The 24,840-nt window shown below is 44.4% G+C and overlaps 2 protein-coding genes across 5 annotated transcripts; one reads left to right on the top strand and one right to left on the bottom strand.

Moving 5' to 3' along the window:
* Nucleotides 1-7,126: 7,126 nt before the first annotated feature.
* Nucleotides 7,127-9,497, bottom strand: LOC127303814 (rRNA biogenesis protein RRP5). The gene is made up of 7 exons (XM_051334516.1): nucleotides 9,268-9,497; nucleotides 9,000-9,176; nucleotides 8,618-8,714; nucleotides 8,378-8,533; nucleotides 8,069-8,305; nucleotides 7,902-7,985; nucleotides 7,127-7,455 (listed from the first exon to the last, which is right to left on the bottom strand). The coding sequence occupies exons 1-7, from the start codon at nucleotides 9,495-9,497 to the stop codon at nucleotides 7,318-7,320; spliced, it is 1,119 nt and encodes a 372-aa protein (XP_051190476.1). The 3' UTR covers nucleotides 7,127-7,317.
* A 330-nt stretch (nucleotides 9,498-9,827) lies between these two features.
* Nucleotides 9,828-22,025, top strand: LOC127300880 (uncharacterized). Of its 4 annotated transcripts, none has more exons than XM_051331078.1 (14): nucleotides 9,828-9,974; nucleotides 10,624-10,721; nucleotides 10,915-11,144; nucleotides 11,902-12,069; nucleotides 13,419-13,776; nucleotides 13,875-14,018; nucleotides 15,195-15,347; nucleotides 15,429-15,545; nucleotides 16,380-16,457; nucleotides 16,546-16,695; nucleotides 19,202-19,370; nucleotides 19,458-21,001; nucleotides 21,083-21,133; nucleotides 21,240-22,025. In XM_051331078.1, the coding sequence occupies exons 1-14, from the start codon at nucleotides 9,887-9,889 to the stop codon at nucleotides 21,321-21,323; spliced, it is 3,432 nt and encodes a 1,143-aa protein (XP_051187038.1). In that variant the 5' UTR covers nucleotides 9,828-9,886; the 3' UTR covers nucleotides 21,324-22,025. The 4 variants fall into 4 exon arrangements, with proteins under 4 accessions (XP_051187038.1, XP_051187037.1, XP_051187036.1 ...); XM_051331077.1 differs by having other exon boundaries at nucleotides 19,202-19,687; nucleotides 19,772-21,001; XM_051331076.1 differs by having other exon boundaries at nucleotides 19,202-21,001.
* The last annotated feature ends 2,815 nt before the right edge of the window (nucleotides 22,026-24,840 follow it).

Genomic DNA, 24,840 nt, shown 5'->3' with positions numbered 1-24,840 from the left:
TAAACAAGATCCAGATATAATGTTCATGCTCAAAGCAGGCACCAAATAACAATTATTAAGGTTTAAAACTAATCCCGAAGAGGTATATGTAGAGGGAGCGTGCCGACGGTGATCACATCGACCTTGGATCCATTTCCAACGCGCATCGTCACCTCGTCCCTCGCTAGGCTTCGTTTATTCTGTAGTTCATGTTTCGAGTTACAAATGTGAGCAACCGAACCAGTATCAAATACCCAGGCGCTACTACGAGAACCAGTAAGATAGACATCAATAACGTGTATATCAAATATACCTTTCTTCTTGACAAGGCCGCTCTTCAAATCAGCCAAGTATTTGGGGCAATTACGCTCCCGGTGCCCCTTCTCCTTGCAGTAATAGCACACAATATCAGATTTAGGGCCAGCCTTAGGCTTCTCAGGAGGCTCAACAACTTTCTTGCCGCCCTTCTTGAAGTTGCCCTTGTTAGGTTTGCCCTGCTTCTTGAAACTGGTGGTCTTGTTGACCATCAACACTTGGTTCTCTTTCCGTATCTCTACCTCAGCAGATTTCAGCATGGAGAAGAGTTCAGGTAACTCTTTGTTCATGTTCTGCATGTTGTAGTTCATAACAAAGTTCTTGTAACTAGGTGGCAGTGATTGGAGTACACGATGAATACCCAGCTGGTTAGGAATCACTATCCCCAAGTCACTGAGCTTCTTCGCATGCCCGGACATAGAGAGCACGTGCTCACTAACGGAGCTACCCTCTTCCATCATACAACCAAAGAAGTGTTTCGAGGCCTCATAGCTTTCCATGGCCGCATGAGTTTCAAAGATAGCTTTTAGCTCATGGACCAGCTCATAAGGGTCGTGGTGCTCAAAACGCTTTTGGAGCTCTGCTTCTAGGCTGCACAGGATGGCACACTGAACTTGAGAGTACCGAGTTACCTGAGTCTCGTAAACATTCTTTACATCCTCAGATACTGCAGGTGGTGGTGGGGGACCTAGCGGTGCTTCGAGCATATACTGCAGATTTCCACCAGTGAGGAAAATCCTCACATGATAGAACCAGTCGGTGAAGTTGCTACCATTGCTTTTAAGCTTTTCTTTCTCTAGGAACTGGTTAAAATTGATGGTGGGGGACGCCATAATCTACAACATATTTGCAAAGAGTTTAGACTAAGTTTATGATAAAATGAGTTCAATTTTAATTCTTAAATTAACTAGGTGAACTCCCACTCAAAACAACATCCCTCGCATTGTCTTAGTGATCACACGAACCAAATCCACTACACCAAGTCCGATCATCACGAGAAAAGATGTAGCTTCAAAGGCAAACACTCAAAGTGTTCATCATATCATTCATATGACTCATGCTCTACCTTTCGGTATCCCGTATTCCGAGACCATGTCTGTACATGCTAGGCTCGTCAAGGCAACCTTAGTATCCGCGTGTGCAAAACTGGCTTGCACCTGTTGTATGCACATGTAGAATCTATCACACCCGATCATCACGTGATGCTTCGAAACGACAAGTCTTAGCAACGGTGCATACTAAGGATGAACACTTTATTATCTTGATATTTAGTGAGAGGGATCATCTTATAATGCTACGATTGCGATCTACCATAAAAGGATTAACATCACATGCAATTCATATGTGATATGATATGGCCCTTTAGTATTTGCGCCTTTGATCTTCATCTCCAAAGCACGGACATGATCTCCATCATCAACGGGCATGTTCTCCATCATCGTCGGTGTAGCGTCAAGGTCAATGGCGTCGTCTTCATGGTTGTTCTCCCATGTAGCAATTATTACAACTACTTTGAAATAATACCTCAACATGAAATATAAAAACAACCATAAGGCTCCTGCCGGTTGCCACAATACAATAATGATCATCTCATACATATTCATCATCACATCATGGCCATATCACATCACCAAACCCTGCAAAAACAAGTTAGACGCCTCTAATTTGGTTTGCATATTTTACGTGGTTTAGGGTTTTCGAGTGAGATCCAATCTACCTACAAACATGAACGACAACGGTGATACTAGTGTTGTCAATAGAAAGATTAGATTGAATCTTCACTATGGTGAAAGAGACATACACCCGCAAAGCCACGTATGCAATACTAGTTGCATGTCGAGCGTGGAGCAAGTCTCATGAACGCGGTCATGTAAAGTTAGCCCGGGCCGCTTCATCCCACCATCCCGCAAGATGCAAAGTACACTAACTAAAGACAACAAAAGCATCAACGCCCACAGAACCATTGTGTTCTACTTGTGCAACCAATCTATGCATAGACACGGCTCTGATACCACTGATGGGATTCGTAGCATAGAAAACAAAAATTTCCTACCGCAAGAATGAATAACAAGCCAAGATCCAGTCAAGAAGATGGTAGCAACAAGAAGATCATGAGACTAACCCTCAAAGATTCCAAAGCCTACGAGATTAGATCTCGTTGTTGATGTAGTCGATCACTTGCCGCTTTCAAAAAGCGTAGAAGATCTTGACGGTGCCACAGTCGGGCAACACCTCCGTTCTCGGTCACACGTTCGGTGTTGATGAGACGTCCTTCTCCCCATTCCAGCGGGCAGCGGATGTAGTAGATTCTCCTCGGAATCCCGACAGCACGACAGCGTGGTGTCGGTGGTGGTGGAGATCTCCGGCAGGGCTTCGCCTAAGCTCTACGTGAGAAGTGGGAGGAGGGGGGCGGCTAGGGTTTGGGGAGAGGGGGCGCCGGCCTGGGAGCCCTTGGGTGGTGCGGCTGGCTTGGTGTGGCCGGCACCCTCCCTCTCCTCCTCATTATATAGGTGGAATCCCTAGGGTTTGGCCAAAGGTTCGAATAAGACCCCAATTCAAAACCTTCCATATGGACGAAACCTAGGGGGATAGGGACTCCTCCCTTTCCTTCCCTCTTGGCCGGCCAAGGTGGTGGAGTTCACCATGGACTCCACCCTCCCACTTGGTTGGCTGGTTAGGGTTGGTGGAGTCCAACCGGGACTCCACCTTCCATGGTGATTTCTTTCGGAAAGTTCTAGAACATTCTAGCGCCTTCCATAAATGCACCGGATCATTTCCAAACTTGGAAAGTGACTTCCTAGTTCCTATATAAGAATCTTATTCTCCGGACCATTTCGGACCTCCTCGTGATGTCCTGGATCCCATACGAGACTCCAAACAAACATTCGAACTCCATTCCATATTCCATATCTACTTAAAACGACATCAAACCTTAAGTGTGTCACCCTACGGTTCGTGAAGTAGGCAGACATGGTTGAGACTCCTCTCCGACCAATAACCAATAGCGGGATCTGGAGATCCATAATGGCTCCCACACATTCAACGATAACTTAGTGATCGATTGAACCATTTACATACGATACCGATTCCTTTACTTGTCCGAGGTTCAATCATCGGTATCTCCATACCTTGTTCAACCTCGTTACCGACAAGTAATCTTTACTCGTACCGTGGTATGTCATCTCTTGTGACCTAGTCACATGCTTGCAAGCTAATCAGACGAAATTCCATCGAGAGGGCCCAGAGCATATCTATCCGTCATCGGGATGGACAAATTCCACTCTTGATCCATATGCCTCAACTCACACTTTCCGAATACTTAATCCCATCTTTATAACCACCCATTTACGCAATGGCGTTTGATGTAATCAAAGCAGCCTTCCGGTGTAAGTGATTTACATGATCTCATGGTCGAAGGACTAGGTAACTATGTATCGAAAGCTTATAGCAAATTGAACTTAATGACTTGATCTTATGCTACGCTTATTTGGGTGTGTGTCCACTATATAATTCATCCAATGACATAACCTTGTTATTAATAACATCCAATGTTCATGATCACGAAACCATGATCATCTATTAATCAACAAGCTAGTTATACAAGAGGCTTACTATGGACTCCTTGTTATTTACATAACAAACATGTATCAATGTTTCGGTTAATACAATTATAGCATGGTATGCAAACATTTATCATAAACACAACGATATATTATAATAACCACTTTATTATTGCCTCTTTGGCATATCTCCAACAAACCTATATGATGATATGAGTAACTCAAGCACGAAGGCTCTCACAGGTAGTTATATCACAAGTAAGGCTGGCAATCGGGTCGGGTTTGACCGGGTCGACCTCTCCCAAACCCATGCGCATTTAACAAACGGGCGAGGTCCGTGCCCACAAGCCTGCTCCTGGGTCTAAGAGCATACCCATACCCACACCCATCGGGTCACCCGACCTAACTGGGCACCCATAAGATCATTTCAACTTTGCAAGGCCATCATGTCATTTATAAAACATGTTTTTTATCTTTACAATACATGCATGAGGCGCTCCGTTCAGGCAAACAAATACAAATCACGCTCAAGTCTCGGGTACTTGGTTATGTGGTTCCTTATATAGGTGACTATCTCTACGCTTCAAGTTTAGTGTCTTGCTAGCTAGCGGCCTGAGTGTTTGCTTTTCTATGTAATAATATCAAGTGTATTTACATAAAACAAAACAAAAGACTAATTGTTATATAGAATACATATTTATGTAATTATCAATACTAATCGGGCGACCCATCGGGTAACCCACGGGTGCAACCTTATGCCCATACCCTACCCATAACTAATCGGGTTACTCATGGGTATGACCCATGGGTGAAATAGTCGACCCATACCCTACCCATTCGGGTCGGGTGCCCATGGGCACCCGGACCCATGGGAAAGATTGCCGACCTGAATCACAGGTAAGGAGTTCGGTTAGAGATAACCGATGGCACGCGGAGACGAGGGTTTATTCCCGTGTTCCCTTCCTTTGTAAGAAGGTACATCACGTTTGGAGGGTTGGAGGTCCCACGAAGGATTCCCCAACGCCACGAAGGCTCACCCTATTCTCCGGAGCCTATCCCACGAAGGAATAGCTCACTCACTCGTGGTAGACTTTGAGGTAGCCTCCAAACCTTCATAATCTTGTCAGGAGCAAATCCACATCCCGAATGCTTCCAGACCACTCTTGCCCACTTAGGGTTTCCAAGGAGCCCTATAGAGCAAGTATCTTGATGAATACAAGGGGGAACAAGATTTGGCTTGGTAGAACGGTAGATCAGGTCCTCCTCTATCTTTTCCCAGGAGGGATTTGAGTTTGGGTGGAGGAGGAGAGAGATCTGAGGCTTTTGGTGTTTCTAACAATGGAGTATGAGAGAGAGAGCTCAAGAACAGCTTGTAGTGTAGTGCCTGCCTGTTCAGAGGTAGGAGAAGGGGTATTTATAGTGTCACTTGAAATCTGGCCGTTGCAACTTGACACCTCAGCATTTTCTTCGAGGAACCCGGTCAACCGGGCCTGGGCCGTTCGGCGCAGGGGGCCGGTTGGACAGGGCCAGGGACCGGGCCTTCCGGTCCAAACCGGAGCTGGGATCGGGCCTTGACCGGGGCAAGATTTGACGCGCAGTAATAGCCTCTGGATGTTATTAGCCCAGGAGCCGGTTGGCGCCGGGGCGTTCGGTCCACAACCCGGTCGGACCGGGTGGGAGACCGGACCACCTCAGGCCGGGCTAGCACCAGGCGATGGGAAAAGCTTACTGGATAGTGCTCGGTGTGCCACGGTCCTGGGGCCGGTCGGCGCCGGGCCACCCGGTGCCACGGCCAATCTGACCGGGCCCGGGACTGGCCAGCTACTGTGAAGGCCTTCTTCATTTTGTCGAAGTGGGGGGGGGGGGGTCTCCCTTTACCTTCATTCCATTGATACACCATTATGCCTATTTGGCTAATACCTGAGAATAATCTCATAGACATGTATTAGACCAAATACTCTAGCAAGGTGTCATTGTTACCAAAATAATGGATAAGAGTAAAATACCCTTACAGTAACACATGCATCTCCAAATATATCAAGCACATACTGAAAATTGGCATTGCATAACTCATTTCATAAACTAAAGATCCACCATAGAGGTAATATAAATATGGCCACAGTCATGTAGGGCATCTCATGTGGTGCTAGATCAGTGAAGTACATAGAGAGATTGGTTCAAGGTACTTTCACAAACCCATAGTCTAGGGGTGGAGTGGTGGACGGAGGATCGGAGCAACCCGGGTGCAACTCCGACAGTGTTTCCCCTCCAATCTTAATAGGATTTTGTCTCTGCTTGCGGCTGCCTCCTTGTGAGATAATTTTCTTTATGTCAAGCCTTAATTTGAAAAACAACTATCTTTTTTTGTTAGCACCTATTCACCCCTTCTAGTCAATAATACCGTTCTTTTCACGGTGGAGGTGGGTTGGGGGTTTAGGAGATGTGGCGCGGGGGGGGGGGGGGGGCATCAATGGGTGCACGGTTGTCACGATCATTGTGAGGTTCGGCCAAGAATCGGGTGGGGAAGCAATTCCTAAAAGAGACCGTGCGAGCATTGGAGAGGATTTTCTTGCATGGGCCTTTTCATTGCTAGAATCACTGCTGGTGTCCACCTCCATGAATAAGTGTACTTCGAGGCCCCGTTTGGAAACACTATGGATCCTTGCTCCTTTACCAGAGCGAGCATAGCTGCCTTGAACGCATCAGTTTCGCGGATCTGAAACGAGCGAGCGGAATGACCTCTCGTGCAAATACGCGGAAGTGTTTCTAGGATCCATAGAGTAGATAATAGCGGAGCAGTCGGAATTTACACCAACTGCCACTGATAAGTGACTGAATAGATACACGAGTGTTTCCTCGTCTCTCCCGAACCTCCCGAACAGAAAGAATGTCGACCGGAAACAGAAACTTCTACCTAATTTGACCAGTGCCGCCTACCGATTCACTACTGCCCCCCACGGAAACAAGACCGCCATTGACTGAGGTTTCCTTTATGCATCCACGGTGAATGGCTCCTCATCTCGATCAGGCAGAGCCAATCGCTCGAAGTGGTGCAGAGCTAAGGGATCACACTGAGTGGTGTGTTGCCGAATGGGACCCTAGTTTCGCTATAAGTTCAAAGAGATAGAGCCGCGCCAACGGGGCTGCTACATGGTGACATCGTCATAAATGTTGCTATACCTTTTTTTTATAAAGTTAAACCAACTTAAGAAAATTCAACTCACGACAAAATACTAGTACACTTGAGTAGCTGAGAATTAGCAATTCTGCAATAAAAACTAATAATCTGTATTTTCGATTAATAACCTCCTGGATTCGTCGTCAAAAAAGTATATGGCGGACACATGCAGACTACATATACCAGCCATAACTGGTGTTGTCTACCATGCACAAAAATATGGAACTGTTGCATTATGTGAACCCCGGCTGCAGATCCCCACCCGGGCTCGCATAAACAACTACCCTAGCACATGCCCCGCAAGTCTAGTGCGGTTTTCGCAGCAAAGCTCTTGGCGCACTCCGTTGCCTTCCGCATCACATGCTCGATTATTTCTTCATTGCCCCGACACTTCTCATATCCATGGAATTTCTTGAACAAGGACTGCAAATGGCGAGCATAGTATGAAATAACAAGTATTTAAACAAATAACCCTAATAAAAGCATTTTTTTTAAATGATCACACGAAATTCTGAATGACAAGTATAATAGTAAAGAGAGATACGCTGTCCGTGTTTGAGCTCAACCCTAAATGAACCCTGCACTAAATTAAAACTTGTGATCTTAGCTATACAAGTTAAGCTCCATAGAACAGAACAAATGAGAAGAAAAATGGGTGAAATACGGATCAAGTCACCTAAGAAGTTGAAGAAGCATAACAAGAATAGATCTGATTGGATTTTGTACATGTTTATATTGTTAATAGTACTCCATCCGATCCATAGTAGTTGTCGTGATTTTAGTTCAAAATTGAACTGAAACCACGAGAAGTATTATGGATCAGAGAGAGTAGTAATATAATAGTAGAATGCACAAAGAATGAGCCAGACCTGCATATTTGCTCGAGGAAGACTAAGGCATGTCGCCCTATCAAATAATGCACGTATAACCTCCGTGTCCCCAAGTCGAATTTCCTACAAAAGATCACTTTCCAGTGAAAATGAAAAAGTTGACATGATTTTAAAAGCAGGTGACAGTTGTGCAAATGCAATATTACTTGGTCTAGGTAAACACTCCAAAGATCTGTTCTTTTTGGATAGTCCCGTAGGATCAGCTCAAATCTGGATCTCCCTTGCTCAGGCACCCCGTACTTGAACTCCAGGATAGCAGTCTGTGACATAAACCTTATACGCTTCCTCTGTGGCAGACTTAGAAGCGCACGGTTTATGATGGATTCGATGTATTCAACATGCTTGCCTTGCTTCAGTGAAAATCGAATGCGGCGTAACCAGATCTACAGTTGCATCACGCAAGTCATACATTTGCTCCAAATGCAAACAACAAAGTGACACTACTAAGTACTAACCTTGCACGAAGTTTTGAATCTCTTGGTCATCCTACCCAAGAGTTCATCCGCCAGTTGATGCTGTTCAGTCCTCTCATACATTCCAAGAAGAGCCAAGTGCACCTTTTTCGGATCACAATACTGCAAGGCCCTTTGGAATATCTTCTTGACAGCGTCCTTGTATATACTCAGTTACAACGGATCAGTATCATCAAGTGGGAGAGCAGAAAGGAACATAATCTAGTGTCATTTGAAACTTACCTCCCGTGGAGACCCGTATTCATTTTCAAGGTTGATGTATGCTACCCATACATTGAGTTTCTCCTGCTCCTCTCTAATGTTTATTGTTCTCAGAGCCCTAATAAACACGAGGGACACTTGTATTAAGATGACAATTGATGCAAACAGATTTGAACTGGTGGAATTTCAGTAAACCCACTAGACAGAATTTCAGCAAAGAAAACATAACTAGATGGCTTTGCATATAATAGATCAACAATAATGCCAATTTTCATGGATTTTTTTTTCCTCTTTTTTTTTCGAGGGGATTTTTTTTCCTCTTCAGAACAGTAACTTCCTATCACCGCAGGTTATTCGAAAAAGAATATCAAGCAAACTGTTCTTATAATAATGCAGTACTTACCTTTCAGCTACTGAACGTGCTTTCTCAACTTCCCCAAGGTCTACCAAAAATGCCATATAGTTTATCCAAACGAAGCTACTATCTGGAGAGGTCCGAACCAACTTCTCAAACTCATCGGGAGTCCGCGGTACACCTTTCTGCAACGCCCTTTCCTCCAAGGCACTGATTTCTGTTTCACTGAAAAAAAGGAAACAGAACGGATTAGAGTCTTTGATGCCACTGCTGTGGGAAGCCTTGAAGGTGCGAGGAGAAGGAAATTTATGAAAACCTCTGTTTTCTCTTTTTCCCAGTTAACCGTCGATCTCTCTTTCTGACAGTTCCATTAGCAGTTTCACGACCTTTCTGATCACCCTCTTCTTGGTCAGAACCTTTGTGTTCGTCCAAGGAGACCTGAAGTGCCGGAACAGATGCCCTGCGTTCTGGCCCAGGATGAACTAAGCTCCTGTTGAAATTTCCAGGCCTGCCAGGGGCGTGGCGAGAGGCTAGGGGGCGACGCATCGGCTGGGAGCAGGAAGACACGGGCGGGGGCACCGGGATGGAGGGCGTCGGCGATGGGCGGCGAGCGGAGGAACGTAGCCTGGGGGGCCGCCGTGATGCAGCGGATTTATTTTAGGAAGGCCTAGACTTGGGGGGCCGCCTAGTTTTTATTTTTTTGTGACTAGGTTTTTATTTTAGGAAGGCCTAGTTTTTATTTTTTTGAGATGAAGGCCTAGATTTATTGATAAACATGGAACCATTTCAGACCGTCCGATGTATATTGTTTAACGGTTAGGATGATTTGCTCAACTTCATTGGTGGACAAAAAAAAAAGATGACTGGAGTCAGACCTAAACCCAGCCAGACGCCGCTCTCGGGTCGGGCTCCGACCGCAAGAACCCCAGGACGGCATGCCGGGGACGGCGGACATGGAGGCGGAGCCGGAGGCTGCGGCCGCGCTCGTCGCCTTGGGGTTTGAGCCCTCTCCGTCGAAGCTCGGTGAGCACAGCCCGCTTGTACATACATCCATGGGATTTCGCCTAATTATCATTCCAAGGATTGGGATTCGTTCGAAGTTGATGCCAACATCTGTTAGACGTCAGGCTCTTCAGAGCACCAGCTCCGTGCCAGGTCGTTTTATATTTTGGCAATTTGCCCAATTTCTAGCTGCTGTGCTAGCTTCGAGCTATGCTAACGTTGAGCATCCATACCTAGGAATGGTGAGAATTTGGTAACAGACCTCTTTCTAGGGAGTGGCAGGCTCTTCGTTTCGTGATTTTGCTCCTTTCGGTTGGCAATTTATTCTCTTTAGCAATGGTAGAGAGAACCTCGCAGCCCACAGATGCTCGCGTGTCAAGCATTTTGAGCTCTGTAACTAGGATTTGGGGGTTTTACTTAGGGAGCATCACTTCGTCGCCGGTTTAGTAGGTTCCGTGTCACCGCTTCTTCTTTCTTATATGTGGGGTGTATTTTTCATCCATGTCAGTTCATTCTAGAAAGGAGCTTTGTGGTGATAGTAGAGTTGGGATGATAATATTAACAAGATGCGATTAGGTTATTGTGCTAGCATTTCTTATGTGATCTGAATCGTGGAGACCGGATTTGCAAGGATGCTCAGGACTTGACTTGCTCTGTCATTTTACACCAGATAATTTCAAGAACAGCCTTCATTTGCTGAGCAATGGAAACACGAGCGATTTCGATGCTTGGGTATCGTTAATAAGTTCCGCAGAGGAAACTTCTGCTGTAAGTGAAATGTTTCTCCCCCTGGCTCTGTTTAGGTTTTGGTTAGATTAGTACCTCCCCTCCCCCTTTTCCTATTTGTTATCACATAACTGCGCAAACAAACTGAAGAAAAATGTTTTCCTTTCAATGATTTTGCATGTGGAACCAATGTATGTTAAGCAGCATCTGGTTGCTGATGTTTGCGTTCTTTCAGAATGACATAGAGGTTATTAGCTTGGTCTACCGTAGCTTCTTATTGGAATTTCCTTTGTGCCACGGCTACTGGATTAAATACGCAGCTCACAAAGCACGGTTATGCACATATGAAGATGTGGTGGAGGTTTATGAGCAAGCCGTCCAAGCTGTACCTCATTCTGTCGATCTTTGGGTCAGTTACTGTGGATTTGGTATGAGTGTGTATGAAGACCCTGCTCTTATTAGAAGGTAAAGAAGACATAAATGTAACTGGTGGCTTGATTTCCATATTTTTTTTTTCCTTTAGATATTTTAGTAAGAAACACCCAGTTGTCCAGATTCTTATCCTTTCCCTTCTTTTTTCCGTATATACAATTTCTGTTAGTGTATTCTCCTGTATGTTTGAGCATCTCAGAGTATTTAAAGGCTTCAAACTGATAATATTCCGTGGACAAGCAATCATGAATTTCATGTTGTTTATATTATAACATTAGATGAAGAAAGACAGATTGATCAAGTACTAGAAAATAGACCAGTCATGTTTTTCATGTTGTGTAGACTTCTAAAATTGATATCACATCTGTTATAATTCAATTGGAAAAATCTTGACTCCTGTGATTCCTGAGCATGAGGACAAGTAAAGAACTGGGGAAAGGAAGCGATGTTGGACATTCGACCTTATTGAACTAGATACTTAAATCCCTCATCTCTCTCGTTGAAGCTAAACTGCAAACAGTATATGTTTGATTTTTGTGAGTTGACTTGGGCATTATGAGACAATGCTACCCGATAAATCTGGCATATATAGTGAAATGAAAAGACTATACTATAATGTGTAAGAAGGTAATATCAGTATTTTTTGAAGCAAGTTACAGAACGCATAGTTTGTGGAATATACATATCCTTCAATCCGTTTGATACCCCTTTTCTCCTTCAGGGTAACTCATGATTAAAAATATTATGGTGCTGTTGTGTGTTACTAATTTTTTCAATGGCTTTTTCACAGCTTATTCGAGAGGGGTTTGTCGCTTGTTGGAAAGGACTACTTCTGTTACCATCTTTGGGATAAGTACATAGAGTTTGAGAATTCTCAGAAGCAGCTGATTCAGCTTGCTACCATGTATATTAACATGCTGAAATTTCCTACAAAGAAGCTGCACAAGTATTATGAGAGGTATGTGATAGTCTCTTCGTTGGATGAAGAAGTTATCACCTTTATTTGATACTGCATCATGCATTAAACCATTGATAGTCTATAACCTCTCAGACCTTGTCTCGTGATACATTTGCAAGTAAAAAATTATGCACGCCAATTATTCTTGCTCTCTCTGTTAATATTGGTAACATTACTTTGTTACACTTACACCTGCATTTTCCCCAGAGTCCTCTACTTTTGTCATTGCCATTGACTCTAATATTATTCTCAATGTATCTTTTGCTCATTGAATTGTAAATTATTGCCTGAGTAAATCATGTATGTTAAGGGAGCATCATTTGTTCTTCCAGAGATGTGATTTATGGAGCAATTTGATCATTTGCCAAAAGGAGCTACGAATTTCCTAAGCAGAAACTAGCGATTTTTTCTTTTGTACCCAGTATGGATATTTGAGCCATTAGATTTGTAAATCGGGTGCAGATCTTTGTAGCATCAAGAGGAAAAACTAGCTTCATCTGGTTTTACCAATTGGGCTAGTATTAGGCAAGGACTTGCTCGGTAAGGCTAGTTCCTATGTTTTGAAGACAATAGCATATAGCTTACCTTGTCCCGTAAGGTTAGACAACATTGGCCAGGATGGTCACGGGATTAATTAGACTAGCTAAGGTTTTCAAGCTACCTACTGAACACCATATAGCAAATATAAATTGCCTTACTGCTGACTGCTGAGTGAGATTACCACCTGTTAGCATTTAAGAGATCCAGACAGGCCTTAGTTAACTGTTGTGGACAACTAAATGACAGAAATGGTACAACTACCTGCAGCAAAATCTTCTAATTTATACGTGATATGATAAGTAATTAGAAGGACATGATCTTTTGGATTCATTGGTGTGGCATGCAGATAACACCCTCTTGAAAAACGAACCTTGTATGTGGAAAGGACACTATTTGTCTAGGCAAGAACATATGCTGCATCAGTTATACTTGGATTTCATATAAGTGAATTAGCGATCTGGTATGCGAGTTGAACCTGAGATCTAACACATACCTGATATATCAGTTTAAGATGATTAGATCTGGTCCTTTGTGAGAAATATTGTTAGTTTATTGCATTATAGGTTGACACGAGCTATTATGGCCTGATCCTACTTGAATCGACAGCAAATATTTTTCTTTACTAAATTTCATTTGGGTTAATCTGGGCCGTTATTGCTTGATCCACCAGGTTGAATGACTCAAATATTTTTCTTTTTTCCCCTATTAATGCGGGGATTTCATGTGAGAGCCTGTAAGCAGTATAGTAATAAATCTGTAGGTCTTACTTATGCCATTCTGTTTGCTTTTGTCTTCGTTTTTGCCACCAGTTTTAAGAAGTTGGTAAAATCACTGGAACAAGAGGTTACACATTGTGGTGCTGAAATATCTACAGAAAATATACATATGTCTGAAGTGATGGAAGCTGAGGAATCTGAAGGGGATATCTCGGCCAAAATTGCTGGCTTATTTGACCAAGGTGGGCATCTTAAGCCTGAAGCATTAAAGCAGTACTTATTTGCTGGCGATCGTCTCTACCGGATATCCAGTAAACTTAATGAAGAAATTTGCGGCTTTGAGGCCTCCATCAGAAGGCCTTTTTTTCATGTCAAGCCACTTGATGATGACCAGCTTGAAAACTGGAACCAGTATCTTGATTTTGTTGAGAAGAATGGCGATTTTGACTGGGTATATTTTTCTTCTTGTATTTGTCTTTATGCCCAGAAGGCGTAGCTGCATTGTTCTAACAGCTGATTACATCTCGTATCTTCGTCTCCAATTTGCAGGCTGTAAAACTGTATGAGAGGTGCTTAATCCCTTGTGCTAATTATTCAGAGTTTTGGATTCGCTACTCTGAGTATGTAGATGCCAAAGGTGGCCGAGAGATTGCAAACTATGCTCTTGGTCGGGCATCTTCGAGTTTTGTGAAGGTATTCCCTGGAAAATTATTTGGTTTACCATATTTCTTGTTATTAGTTTAAACTTGAGTACTTTCTGTATCGACCTGATGTGCTAAGTACTAGGTGGAACCACTTGTGTTAGATCTGCCAGGTCCCTGGAATAATTCCCTAGATTCTGCTGCTTCTAAAATCATATAAAGGTAGCTTGTTAATTTCAAAATAAGAACCCGAAGTTTTCAGAACAGCTAGAGCTTACATCAGACAGGAATAGCTGCAATGCCGACTAGGTACTGTAGATTTGTCCTGTCTCGAAGTTCATTGTGGGCTTTCAGTTTTTCAGCACTTATTTAGTTGCTTAGTTACCATTATGCTTCTATATATTTGTTTGCTTATGCACCAGATCGATTACTTATTTTGCTTAATCTTATTGGTAATATACCTCCATTTACAGTTGACATGTGGATAGCATCTATCTATTCAATCTTAACTTTCCATCTGAAAGATGATATTACTTCCTAGTACCATCTACCAAAGATAAGATTCTAGTTCCCCATTAATCTCGATAATGAGAAAGCGACACATATGTCTGGTCTGTTTGGCTGCAAGCTTGAGACCTTCCCTTTCACCTACCTCAGATTCCCGCTTGGCCTAACCAGACCCCGCATTAGAGACCTTGGTCTCCTCTATTCAAGGATCAACCATCGCCTTGCAGCCACTGCCTATTTTCGTTCTCTTGATGGAAGGATCATGGTAACTAAGGCCATCCTTAGCACTTTACCCACCTTCTATCTCTGCACTCTTAAGCTGGCAGATGGAGCCATTGGAATCGTCGAAGCTAGGAGAATTGGCGTTTGGGGCAAACTGGAGAATTCCAATAGCTCCAGGAATGCTACCTAGGTACGCCAACTCCATGGGCCTAGCTGGCTGCAGGTCTGCTTTCATGTGCTGCAAGCCTGCAGCTGCTGCTGTTTCACCATAATGTGCACATGACACACTAGCCATCGTCCAATTAGTTTATCCTCCGTTACCATTTTATTAAGTGACTCAGAAGCTCACATTAGATGGAGAATATTCCATCTTCACGTAATAGGAAGTGATCAATTTTAACTTGCCGCCCATCAACTTCTTGTTTTACCTTAGAATATGCAACTCCATGCTAACATTCTGGATGCCATTCTTTTGTTGCTCTTTATTTCATCCAAACAGGGAGTCCCCACTTTCAGCATGTACTATGCTATGTTCAAAGAGCAAGTTGGTGATGCACCAGGTGCTCGTGCTCTTTTTGCTAAAGGAAGCAGTAATTTCACTTCAGATTTCTATACTAATATTAATAGAATGGCCAACATGGAGAAACGCATGGTATACACCAGTTTTTTGTGAATTTTCTGCTGGTTATCTTTGCTAGAATATGGTTCATCTCCACTGTTCAACTGCTAACAGGGAAATACTAAAGCAGCTACGGAAATATATGAGAATGCAATTGAGGATGCAATGCAAAAGCACAACACTGAAGTACTTCCGGACTTGTACGCAAATTTTGCGCAGTTCAAATATGCGGTAGGTAATATGGGACTTTACCAACATCAAGTATGCTATGCACATCTTGTTATATGCAATATGCTTTCTGCAAAGGCATATACATGCATCTAGTGCTATCTGGTAATAATCCTGCAATATGCTTTCTGCAAAGGCATATAGCATCTGGTGCTATCTGATAATACATGTGATGCTTTGTGAATTGCATTGTGCTGGTATTAAGCTAGGACACTTAGGCAACACTTAGGCAACAGAGCGCCGCCTAGCGCCTTAGGTTTTTGCCTGCTTTAGGTCCGCTTTAGGTGCTTAGGCGGTAGAGCGCCCCCAGCGCTTTAGGACGCCTTACTGTTGTAAATACCATGCACCCAGGTTCATGTCCTCAGAGGCGAATTTGGTTCTTAATTTTTCAGAAAAAACATTGTGGGGGCCTCCCCACCCCCTGCTTTTTGAAGGACTTCTTGGAATTGCAGATGTGGGTTTGTGGGGTTGGATGGTCCCATATTGGACTTGCAATGTGAGTTATACTGACATGTATGCTTAGGTGCGAAGTGCGAACATAAATCTCCTGCTTAACCTCTTTACATAAAGCATGGATGACAGTTCAAGTTGGTTCTATGCATATTCGTGCCTATCCTGCCAATGCCACACTTTGAGCAATATTTGGGCCTAGAGGCTAGAGTGTCATGTAAGATGCAGGAAATAGTCGAGTTATGTGTAGTATTTGCTCCCTTGACTATACACATATGTGAGTAGATGTTCCTGCTTTTCTTGTAGGCTGACATATGTTATGTTCTATAGGCAAGTCATAGCACATTCCTGCTTTCAATTTAGGCTGATGTATGTTATGTTCGACAGGCAAGTCATAGCATTGCTGAAGCTCAAGAAGTCTTTGTCAAGGGAATCGAACAGGCACCCTGTAAACCTCTGATTAAGGTATCTTAATGAGCATAGTTTCTGCATTAATATATTCTTTCTTTTCTAGGAAGAGACCTCTATAATTTCCTTTGTTATTTTCCTCTAGGGATTCATACAGTTCATGAGTACATATGGAGGATCTACAGAAATACCTCTTCTTGATTCTCTTATTTCTAATGCCGTGACTCCTGGATCTGATGTATCAACAGCTTTAAGCCCTGAAGATCGAGAAGATATCTCGTTGTTGTTTTTGAAGGTTAGTAGGGGTGCATGTGCATCTTTTCACAGTCTAAAACACACTATTGTGTACACTCCATTTACCTTTACTTTCTTAGTGGGCCAACTAATCATTTCTAAAATGAAACTGTCTCTTTTTGCATGTTCTCCACTTAGTATTATTGAATTAAGGAATCCAAATAATAGAATTCAATAAACATGGTGTTGGGATCGTCTCACTGGATCTTGATTGACAGACAAACACTATACTATAAAGTGTCAATATTGGGTAATGTCGTTTTGATGTTGCACCTACTTTAGAGTAAAATATAACAACAGTCACTGAACTCAATGTATTTGTGCGCCTTGATCACCGTACTTATGCGATTTACGGTCATCGAATACGCGTGCATGTGTCATAGATGGTCACTGGTGCCCATATAGCCCCGTATTTGCTGACATGGCACTAAGTTGACCAGTCTCCAGCAGTGTGATTTTTTTGCAAAAAAGCCCTCAAAAAATTTCTGTCGTCTTCACGCAACCGACCGCCGGCGCCTGGCTGTGCGCCACCCGCCTCGTAGCGGTCCCGGCTGGCCCCATCCCCCATCTCTCCCCGTCGAGAACCGTCTTTTTTTCTTAATCATTTTTTTGTCCTCCAAAAGCTAGCTCACGTACCAAACAGATTAATCTGGTCTGGTCTGGTCTGGATGTCCAGCAGCATCATGCGGAACCTTGCTGTGTTTCCGGTCAGCGTGTGCATCTCATCAAGGAGGCAACAGAGAACGTCCTGCTCGGATCCGGCAAGGCGCGCGAGCACCTCTCCTGCAGCTCCCCGCCCGTTCTTCAGTGCTTGCCACCGCTCACCATTTCTCCGATGCGTCACAGGAGCTCCTCTGGCGACCATTCGCTCCACGCCGCCGCCCACTCGCTTCCCCGCGTTGATATGCTTCCGATCCACGTCTCCGCAGCCTCGTGGAAGCCCCGCTGCCGATTCCGTTCTTGTCGGTACCGGCAGCCGCGTGCGCGTCCTCGTCCCTGTCCCATGTACCTTCCTCCTCGCTGCTTCCCCTGCTGTGCGATGATCGCCCCCGCCTCGAGCCGCAAGGCGAGGCGCCCGACCACGCATCACTGCTGCGGGAGCTCCTGCTCCTCCACGACATGGTCGCTATAGTTGCGGCCAGGATAGCTCCGAATCAGGCTCTCTACTGCCCCATCTGCTGATTCTCTGTCCCCATCGCCGCACCTCCCGCAGCAGTCACCGTCGGTCGCGGTGGCGCTCCAGAGCACCAACCAACCGTGGCCGCGGTGCTGAAGCCGACCCTCCCGTTCCGTGCCTCTGCCCAGTTAGCGCAAATCTTACATGTCTTGCACGGCGACAGGGAGTGGCATCCCCGTGGCCATGGCGAGCGCGAACGCAACACATGGGGGAGGTAGTGACGCTGGCGACCACCAGGAACAGTTGACTGCGAAAATTTATGGTATTTTTATTTGGGGAATTGATGACTGACCTTGGTGGGAAAGGAAAAGAAGATTTTGGGGGTATTTGCAAAATGAAATCGGGATGTGACCTGACAGACAGGGTCCACCACTTGTCACGTCGGCAAATATGACCTTCTACCGCAACGAGTGACCGTCTACGAAACACTCGCGGTATTTAATGACCGTAAATCGCGTATCACTATGTAAGATGACCAAGGCGAAAAAAAGTTTGAGTTCGGTGACCTTGATGTATTTAACTCCCTACTTTAACCCCTGGGTTATAGAAACATGTCTCTATCTCTACCTTCTAAGGTGTGATTTAAAATGCCATAGCATTTAGGCTCATGCTCTAGCTAGATTATGCGCCGTGGTTTTAAGATTGTTGTCAAGCACATTCAACAATGCATTTTATTATTCATAATAGAAATTTACAACCAAAATTTTAGAAGGGAACAGAGCAAATGTTTTGAAACGTTTTGGACATACTTGTCAGTGACCACTAGCTAGTTCATCAACTCATTGATTTGTTTGACATCTTTATTTTCTTATCACCAACTAATCATCTATCCGCAATATGCACTGCATGCTCTTAAATTTGCTACTGCCAGATCATTGTTCCTTTTATCCTTCATTTTGAAGGTGTATTATTTGATCTAGAATTAAGGGATTGAAGTGGGAGAGAGGGGTTGTTCATATCTATAGCAGGCTTTGGTGGCAGAAGGCTTACATCGAAACTCTGTCGGCACTTGAGGGATGATGAATGGCGGAGGAGCTGTGTCAGATCAACTTTCATTATACTTTTCAGTCTTAAGTTAAATGGGACATTTAGTTAAATCTTCGGTATCATGCTGTTATAATTTGAAACAATTGAAGTAATCCTCATACTTGTTCTATTTTGTTGGGATGCTGAGGAAAAGTACTGGTATACAGCTCTAATTTCTTACTCCCCTTGAACAGAGTGAAATGAGACAAATTTGAATTTTCCTTGGTTTCTTTCTAACTCTTTTTGTCCATTCTTTCCTGCATAAGATTTATGTTGCTGGCCTTAACTGGTTTCCTGCTTGCAGTTTGTTGACCTGTATGGGGATGTTCAAGAACTCAGAAAGGCATGGGCTAGGCACAGCAAACTTTTTCCTCATAACACAAGAAACCTGTCGCAGCAGTGTTGTATAGCTGATAGTGACAAGAGGAGAATAGCTGAATTTCTGATAGTTGCTCATGACCATACTCCAGAAGGTACGACCAGATTGAAACAGTCATCCAAAAGTGACACTTGGCTAATTGATAAAAATGTTGGTTCACAAGTGGACATGGATGCTGCAGATCCAGGTAAAAGACAGGGAGTTGCCAATGAGCAGAAAATAGTTGGGACTGTTGATGCGCACCTGGAGGTTGGTGATACAGCTCAGAAATTCATTGACATGGCTCACAGTCAGCATAGCTTGGAGAAACATGGAACACAAAGCCAAATGGATTCACATGCTGACCAAAAAACCATTCATGATTTAAGCGTATGTGAACAAATTGAACCGACAACAAAAGCCCATGCTTCTGTAAGTGAGAGAGCCCCTCAAGCTGAATCATGTAATTATGATTCTCCTTCACAATCAATTGCTGACGCGCAGATTAATGCACAGGTTGATGTTAAGACCATTCAGCTATCTGCAATTGATCATTCAGAAACAGTATGCTCAAGATCCGATTCGCCATCTGGGGCAAGCTTACCCGAAGAAGGAATTCCTTCCGATACAACTCAAATAATTCCAGCGTTAGAGGAAAATCAACATGAGAAAATCCAAGTAAAGCTGGAAACAGAGTATGATGTGTCTGTCAGTAATGCAAAGCCAGAGAAGTCCACTGATAGTCCAGAAGCAACTCAATGTGATAGGGAAGTTCAGACACAAGTTATGTCTGTCTGCGCAAAACCTTCCACTTCAGAAATGGCAACAACACAAACTACCACAGGTTCTCAATTTTCTTCCGACAATGCAGTGACTGCCCAAGTTTCAGTTCAGCACCAGATGGATAATCCTCAAGCTTACGAATCTAGTAACCTTTGTTTGACTGGGCAAAACATGCAGCAGATGCAGCAGCAAGGTCTTGCTTATGCAATTCCTCAGAATGTTCAAACATCCCCACAAACTCAAGCTCAAGTCGTTGCACAACCTAATCAGGGAAACCAACAGTACCTCCAAATGATGCAAGGGTATGCATCCCAGATGTGGCAATATTACCAGCAGCAGCTGTATTACCTGCAGGCTCAGCATAATCAGCAGATGCAGAGTTTGCAACAGCAGCAGCTTCCAACTGAGCATCTCCAGCAAAGTTTTGCTCAGCAGGTACAACAACTGAACCAACAAATGGTACTTTGGCAGCAACAGGTCCAGCAGCAGCAACAACAGGCACAACCAGTTCAGCAACAATCTGACAAAGCGCAGGGTCAGCAGTATCACCCTTCTCCAGGGGATGGTAAACATGAACAAAATAAACATCTGCCGCAAGAATCTCAAATCGATCATCAAAATCAGCAATCACAGCAGCAGCAACTGCTCTATTTCCAGCAGCAGCAGCAGGTGTACTTTATGCAGCAGCAGCAGCAGATGTACCAACAGCAACAACAGCAGCAGCAGCAGCTAATGCAGCAACAACAGTATCTATCTCAGATGCCGCAGCAAAAACAAGATGTGGTACAACAGCAGCAGCTATTTCAGCAGCAACAACAGCAGCTTTATGAGCAACAACAGAAGGAGTTGGTAGTTCTGCAGCAACAGCAGCAACAGTTTGCCCAACAACAGATGCAGCAGTACCTGCAACAGCAAGCAAAACAACAAGGGTTCAGAGATCAGAACTGTGAGCTAAATCCGCAGGTACTTATCTTGCTGTACCCAATTCATAAAATGGTATAGGAACCCTTGTGAGCTACCTCTGAGCATTTATTTTCTTTTCAGGACACAAGGAAGATGCAGATGGAGCATGGTCAACAATCTGAAGCCTCACAGGTGAGATTCAATATCAACATAGTCTGATGTTTTAAATCAGTTTTGAAGCATGCTGTGTCATTAGAAAAATAGATCTTTGCTTTTCCTGATTTACTTCTCTCCGCAGAGTGATGGTTCCAAATTGCGGGGTGGTGATCAATCTGAGTTGTCCTACCCATCAACTCCACAGTCTCAGCGTTCCAATTATTGAATCATCCCGCATAATCCATTGTTTCTAAGACCAGGGTCCATGAATTTCCAAGTCATTGATTCAAGTACCATTCAACACTTCTATGCATCAAAATATTAAGGAATAGGAATGTTCCACCTCTTCCATGCCTTGGCAATATACTGTGTCTGAAGTGGTGATGTCTCAGCTGCCCCTTTCCATGGTGCACTGGATGCTTGCCATTGCTCCATGTAACACATTGGTTCTCCGACAAACAATTCCATAGAATATTGAAAACCATCTTCTGCTGGATATGAAGTCATGATGAATGTCAGCTGTGAGCCTGCAGCTGCCTGCTGGCCGTGGTTTGCATCATGAGCTTGTTTCTGCTAAAAGAGCACTGTGATATGCTGGGAATTGCAGCCTCACTCACTGCAAAGCGCAGGATATCAAAGTGTGATCCCCTGCAAATATGATGGTACCTTGCTGCGATAGTGGTATACTGGTATAGCATCCTCCAGAACTGGAGTTGTCGAGCCAGAATCGCAAGGAAAGCGAAGTGCACAAGGCCAGCTGGAAAATGTGTAGTTCTACACTTCTATTTCCACCCTTATCTTGAGATTCATGTCGTTGTGGCACAATGTAGTGGCTGAACAACTTTTATGTCATCGTTACAAAATTCAGAAGCAGCACTTTACCTGGCGATGTGTGAATACTGAATAATAAATGCAAATGTTATCAAAAGGTTATGCACCGACTTGTAGGCCTATTTTTTTCTTAGGAGTTAAATGTCGCATGCGCGTGTCAATGCACATGACACAAAAGCTGTATCCGACTCCTTCAAGCTCTATTCTTGTCCTCAGTGTGTTGTTTCTTTTCTAACACGGCCTTGGTCTTAACATATAGAATTCCGAAATCATTAACACAATGTCTCACAACCACTCATATAACATAGTTTTGAACGAACAAACCAAGTCAAATACTTCAAACAAATGACATAAAAGAGGACACAAGCGATAAAGGAATGGTAAACGCATATCCGTAGAGAAGACCTAAATAGAACACTTCTCCCCCTTTGGCACCGGAACGCCAAAAAATGGAAAAAGCGCGATGCTACTCGCCCCATGGAGATCAGTCGGAGTCCGACTCGGGGACATCCTCATCATCACTGTCAGCAGCTGGAGGAGAGTCGCGAGCGATGTTGGCCCTCTGAATGCTGAGCTCAAGGTCAGACCACGAAACCTGGGAAGAGTGCCACCCACTGTAAGCGGAGTGAACTGGAGGCTGAGGCGGAGGCCCTTTCTCACCACTGAGCCTGTGAAGAATGACCGCCTGAGTATGCTGAATCTCTGAGCGCTGACGACTGGCCTCATAGTTTTCCTTGTGAATCTCAATGTTCATGCACATAACAGTTCTCTGGAACCAACTGAGCTTCTTCACATGCTTCTGAATCAGAGGGGTAGCAACAGGACGACCGGGTGCATAACCACTAGAGCGGGCATCTCCCATAAAAGAGCCAGAAACAGGTGCAACACGGGCACCTGGCTTCTTATATGCCTTCTTGAATGTGTGACTCTCTGTAGGAAACTGACTCAAGTCTTCTGCTAGCGCAGTGTTGTTGATGAGAAGATGAATGTATGGAGCATAAGCCATAGTAGTCCGGAAAACCATGGCATCATGAATCTCATTAAAGATATAGTCCATGACATCAAGAGTGAAATCCGATTCCTCATCACCATCCTGAGCACACTGAAAGGCGAGATGCATAAGGTCCACTAGAGCTCCACGAAGAGCATCATTGTTCCCACCACTTGGAGCAATGGTGGCTCTAAAGAAGCGGAGCAGATGACCATAAATAGGTAGAAGCCCCTTGGTAGTACCAACAGCTCCAGACTGGTCATATAGATCATATAGCACATCTTTATCATTCTTCTGAGGGCCATGGAGGCGGTGACCACCTTCAAAGGGAAGGCCAAGAATCGTAGCAAACCGGCAAAACGAGGCCGCACAAGGAGAGGAGCCAGACATCCACTAAATAGTGTGCTCTTCATCCTTCTTGAAAGCAAGAGTAGCATAGAATTGCTTGCTCAAATCAGGACTGTAGTCACATTGGACCTTCATAAGCATCTGCAAGCCCATCCTTCCGGTGACCCAAATAGCATCCTCAAAGTGATCATTCTGAGAGAGGAGTTCCACATCAATGGCTTGCATAGGTCTCACCTTCTTCATAGGTTCATAGATGTCCTTGAAAATATAACTCTGCTCCATGCACCAGAAGCGCTGATCCTCAATATCAATTTCCCTCTCAACATCCTCATACCAGTTCTTATGTCGGATAGCAGCATAAGAGATAATATCCATAGTCTTGTAGTCTCCCTTGTTTCCTTGCCTTTCCGCCTCAGAGTGGCGGACTTCCTAGGAGCGTTCTGAGCAAACTCATCACTCGACCTTTGAGTCCGAGAGCGCCTCCGAGTACCACTACCTGTGATAGAAAAAGATGGATAGCATGGAGAAAAGAATGCTCATAAGTCATGTAATGATACAGTAGTAAACTTTATATGAATACTAGGAGTCGATAATGGTTTAGACAAGGTAGATCAAGAGAAACTACAGCAGCAAAAACTTCCTAGGCCGGATAACCCGGCCAGCGCGGGGGCCGGATAATCCGTCCCTGCGAATCTGTAGAAAACTTGAGCAAATCCATGTCTAGTACCAGATCGGCCTCATAGCATGCAAATGTAGTACACTACACACAATTTGGAACAACTAGACAACATCCCCATCAAGAAAATAAGGGAGGAAGAACAAATATGCCCAAATTCTTCTCTCCCAAATTCCAACAAAGCTACAAAAGCTATTGGGGGAATAAGTGAGGAAGAACAAATATGTGGAGAAACACCAAGAAACTCCAAGATCTAGATCGAGCAAGATCCCCTCACTTGGAGAGGGATTCAATTGGTGAAGCTCTAGATCTAGATCTCCTCTCTCCTTTCCCCCAAAAATATGCAAGAAATAGTGGGGGGATCAAGAGGAGGAAGAAACAACTCAAGGTCAACAATGGAGGAGAGAGAATGGAGGGGAAGAGGTTATTGGGCCGGAGGTGGAAGAGGGGTATAAATAGGGGCTCCAAAATATGGCTGTTGGGGGCTGGAAACCGTTTTCCCCCCAAAAAAGCAGATCTGAAAAACGGGCCAAAATAGGTAGTACCGCTGCTCATGTGCGGGAGAAAATAGCAAATCTGCAGAGAAAATAGCAAATCTGCAGAGAGAGAGGGGAAATCAGCGGCGGCAGATCAGTGCATGCATGCGGCGGCCAAGGACGTGCGCGCGCGTGTAGGAGCAGCAGCGGTGGGGCCAGCCATGCAGCGGCAGCAGCAGCGCGCGGGGCAGACTCTCCCGCGCGGGAGCCGTACGGCGTTGACTCCACGCGCGGGGATCGAGCGAAGCAGCGCGGGAGCGACGACTGCCTGGCGCGTGCGTGAGTGCGGGGCAGGGCCCAGGCGAGCAGGCGTGGCGTGCGGGAGCTAGGCCGGTCGGCGGTGTGGGCCAGGCGGCCCACT

Source organism: Lolium perenne, chromosome 7 (assembly GCF_019359855.2).
Source record: "Lolium perenne isolate Kyuss_39 chromosome 7, Kyuss_2.0, whole genome shotgun sequence".
NCBI lineage: Eukaryota > Viridiplantae > Streptophyta > Magnoliopsida > Poales > Poaceae > Lolium > Lolium perenne.
Note: the sequence above shows the minus strand (reverse complement) of the source record. Positions and strands in the feature narration are given on the sequence as shown.

Excerpts from the sequence above, each read along its gene's own strand:
- LOC127300880 (XM_051331076.1), top strand. The coding sequence starts at position 9,887 with ATGCCGGGGACGGCGGACATGGAGGCGGAGCCGGAGGCTGCGGCCGCG. Across the intron at positions 10,722-10,914 it reads CCGCAGAGGAAACTTCTGCT|AATGACATAGAGGTTATTAG; the intron begins GTAAGTGAAATG and ends GCGTTCTTTCAG. Across the intron at positions 21,134-21,239 it reads AACAATCTGAAGCCTCACAG|AGTGATGGTTCCAAATTGCG; the intron begins GTGAGATTCAAT and ends TTCTCTCCGCAG.
- LOC127303814 (XM_051334516.1), bottom strand. The coding sequence starts at position 9,497 with ATGCGTCGCCCCCTAGCCTCTCGCCACGCCCCTGGCAGGCCTGGAAAT. Across the intron at positions 7,986-8,068 it reads GGAGTGTTTACCTAGACCAA|GAAATTCGACTTGGGGACAC; the intron begins GTAATATTGCAT and ends GATCTTTTGTAG. Across the intron at positions 7,456-7,901 it reads TTCCTCGAGCAAATATGCAG|TCCTTGTTCAAGAAATTCCA; the intron begins GTCTGGCTCATT and ends CGCCATTTGCAG.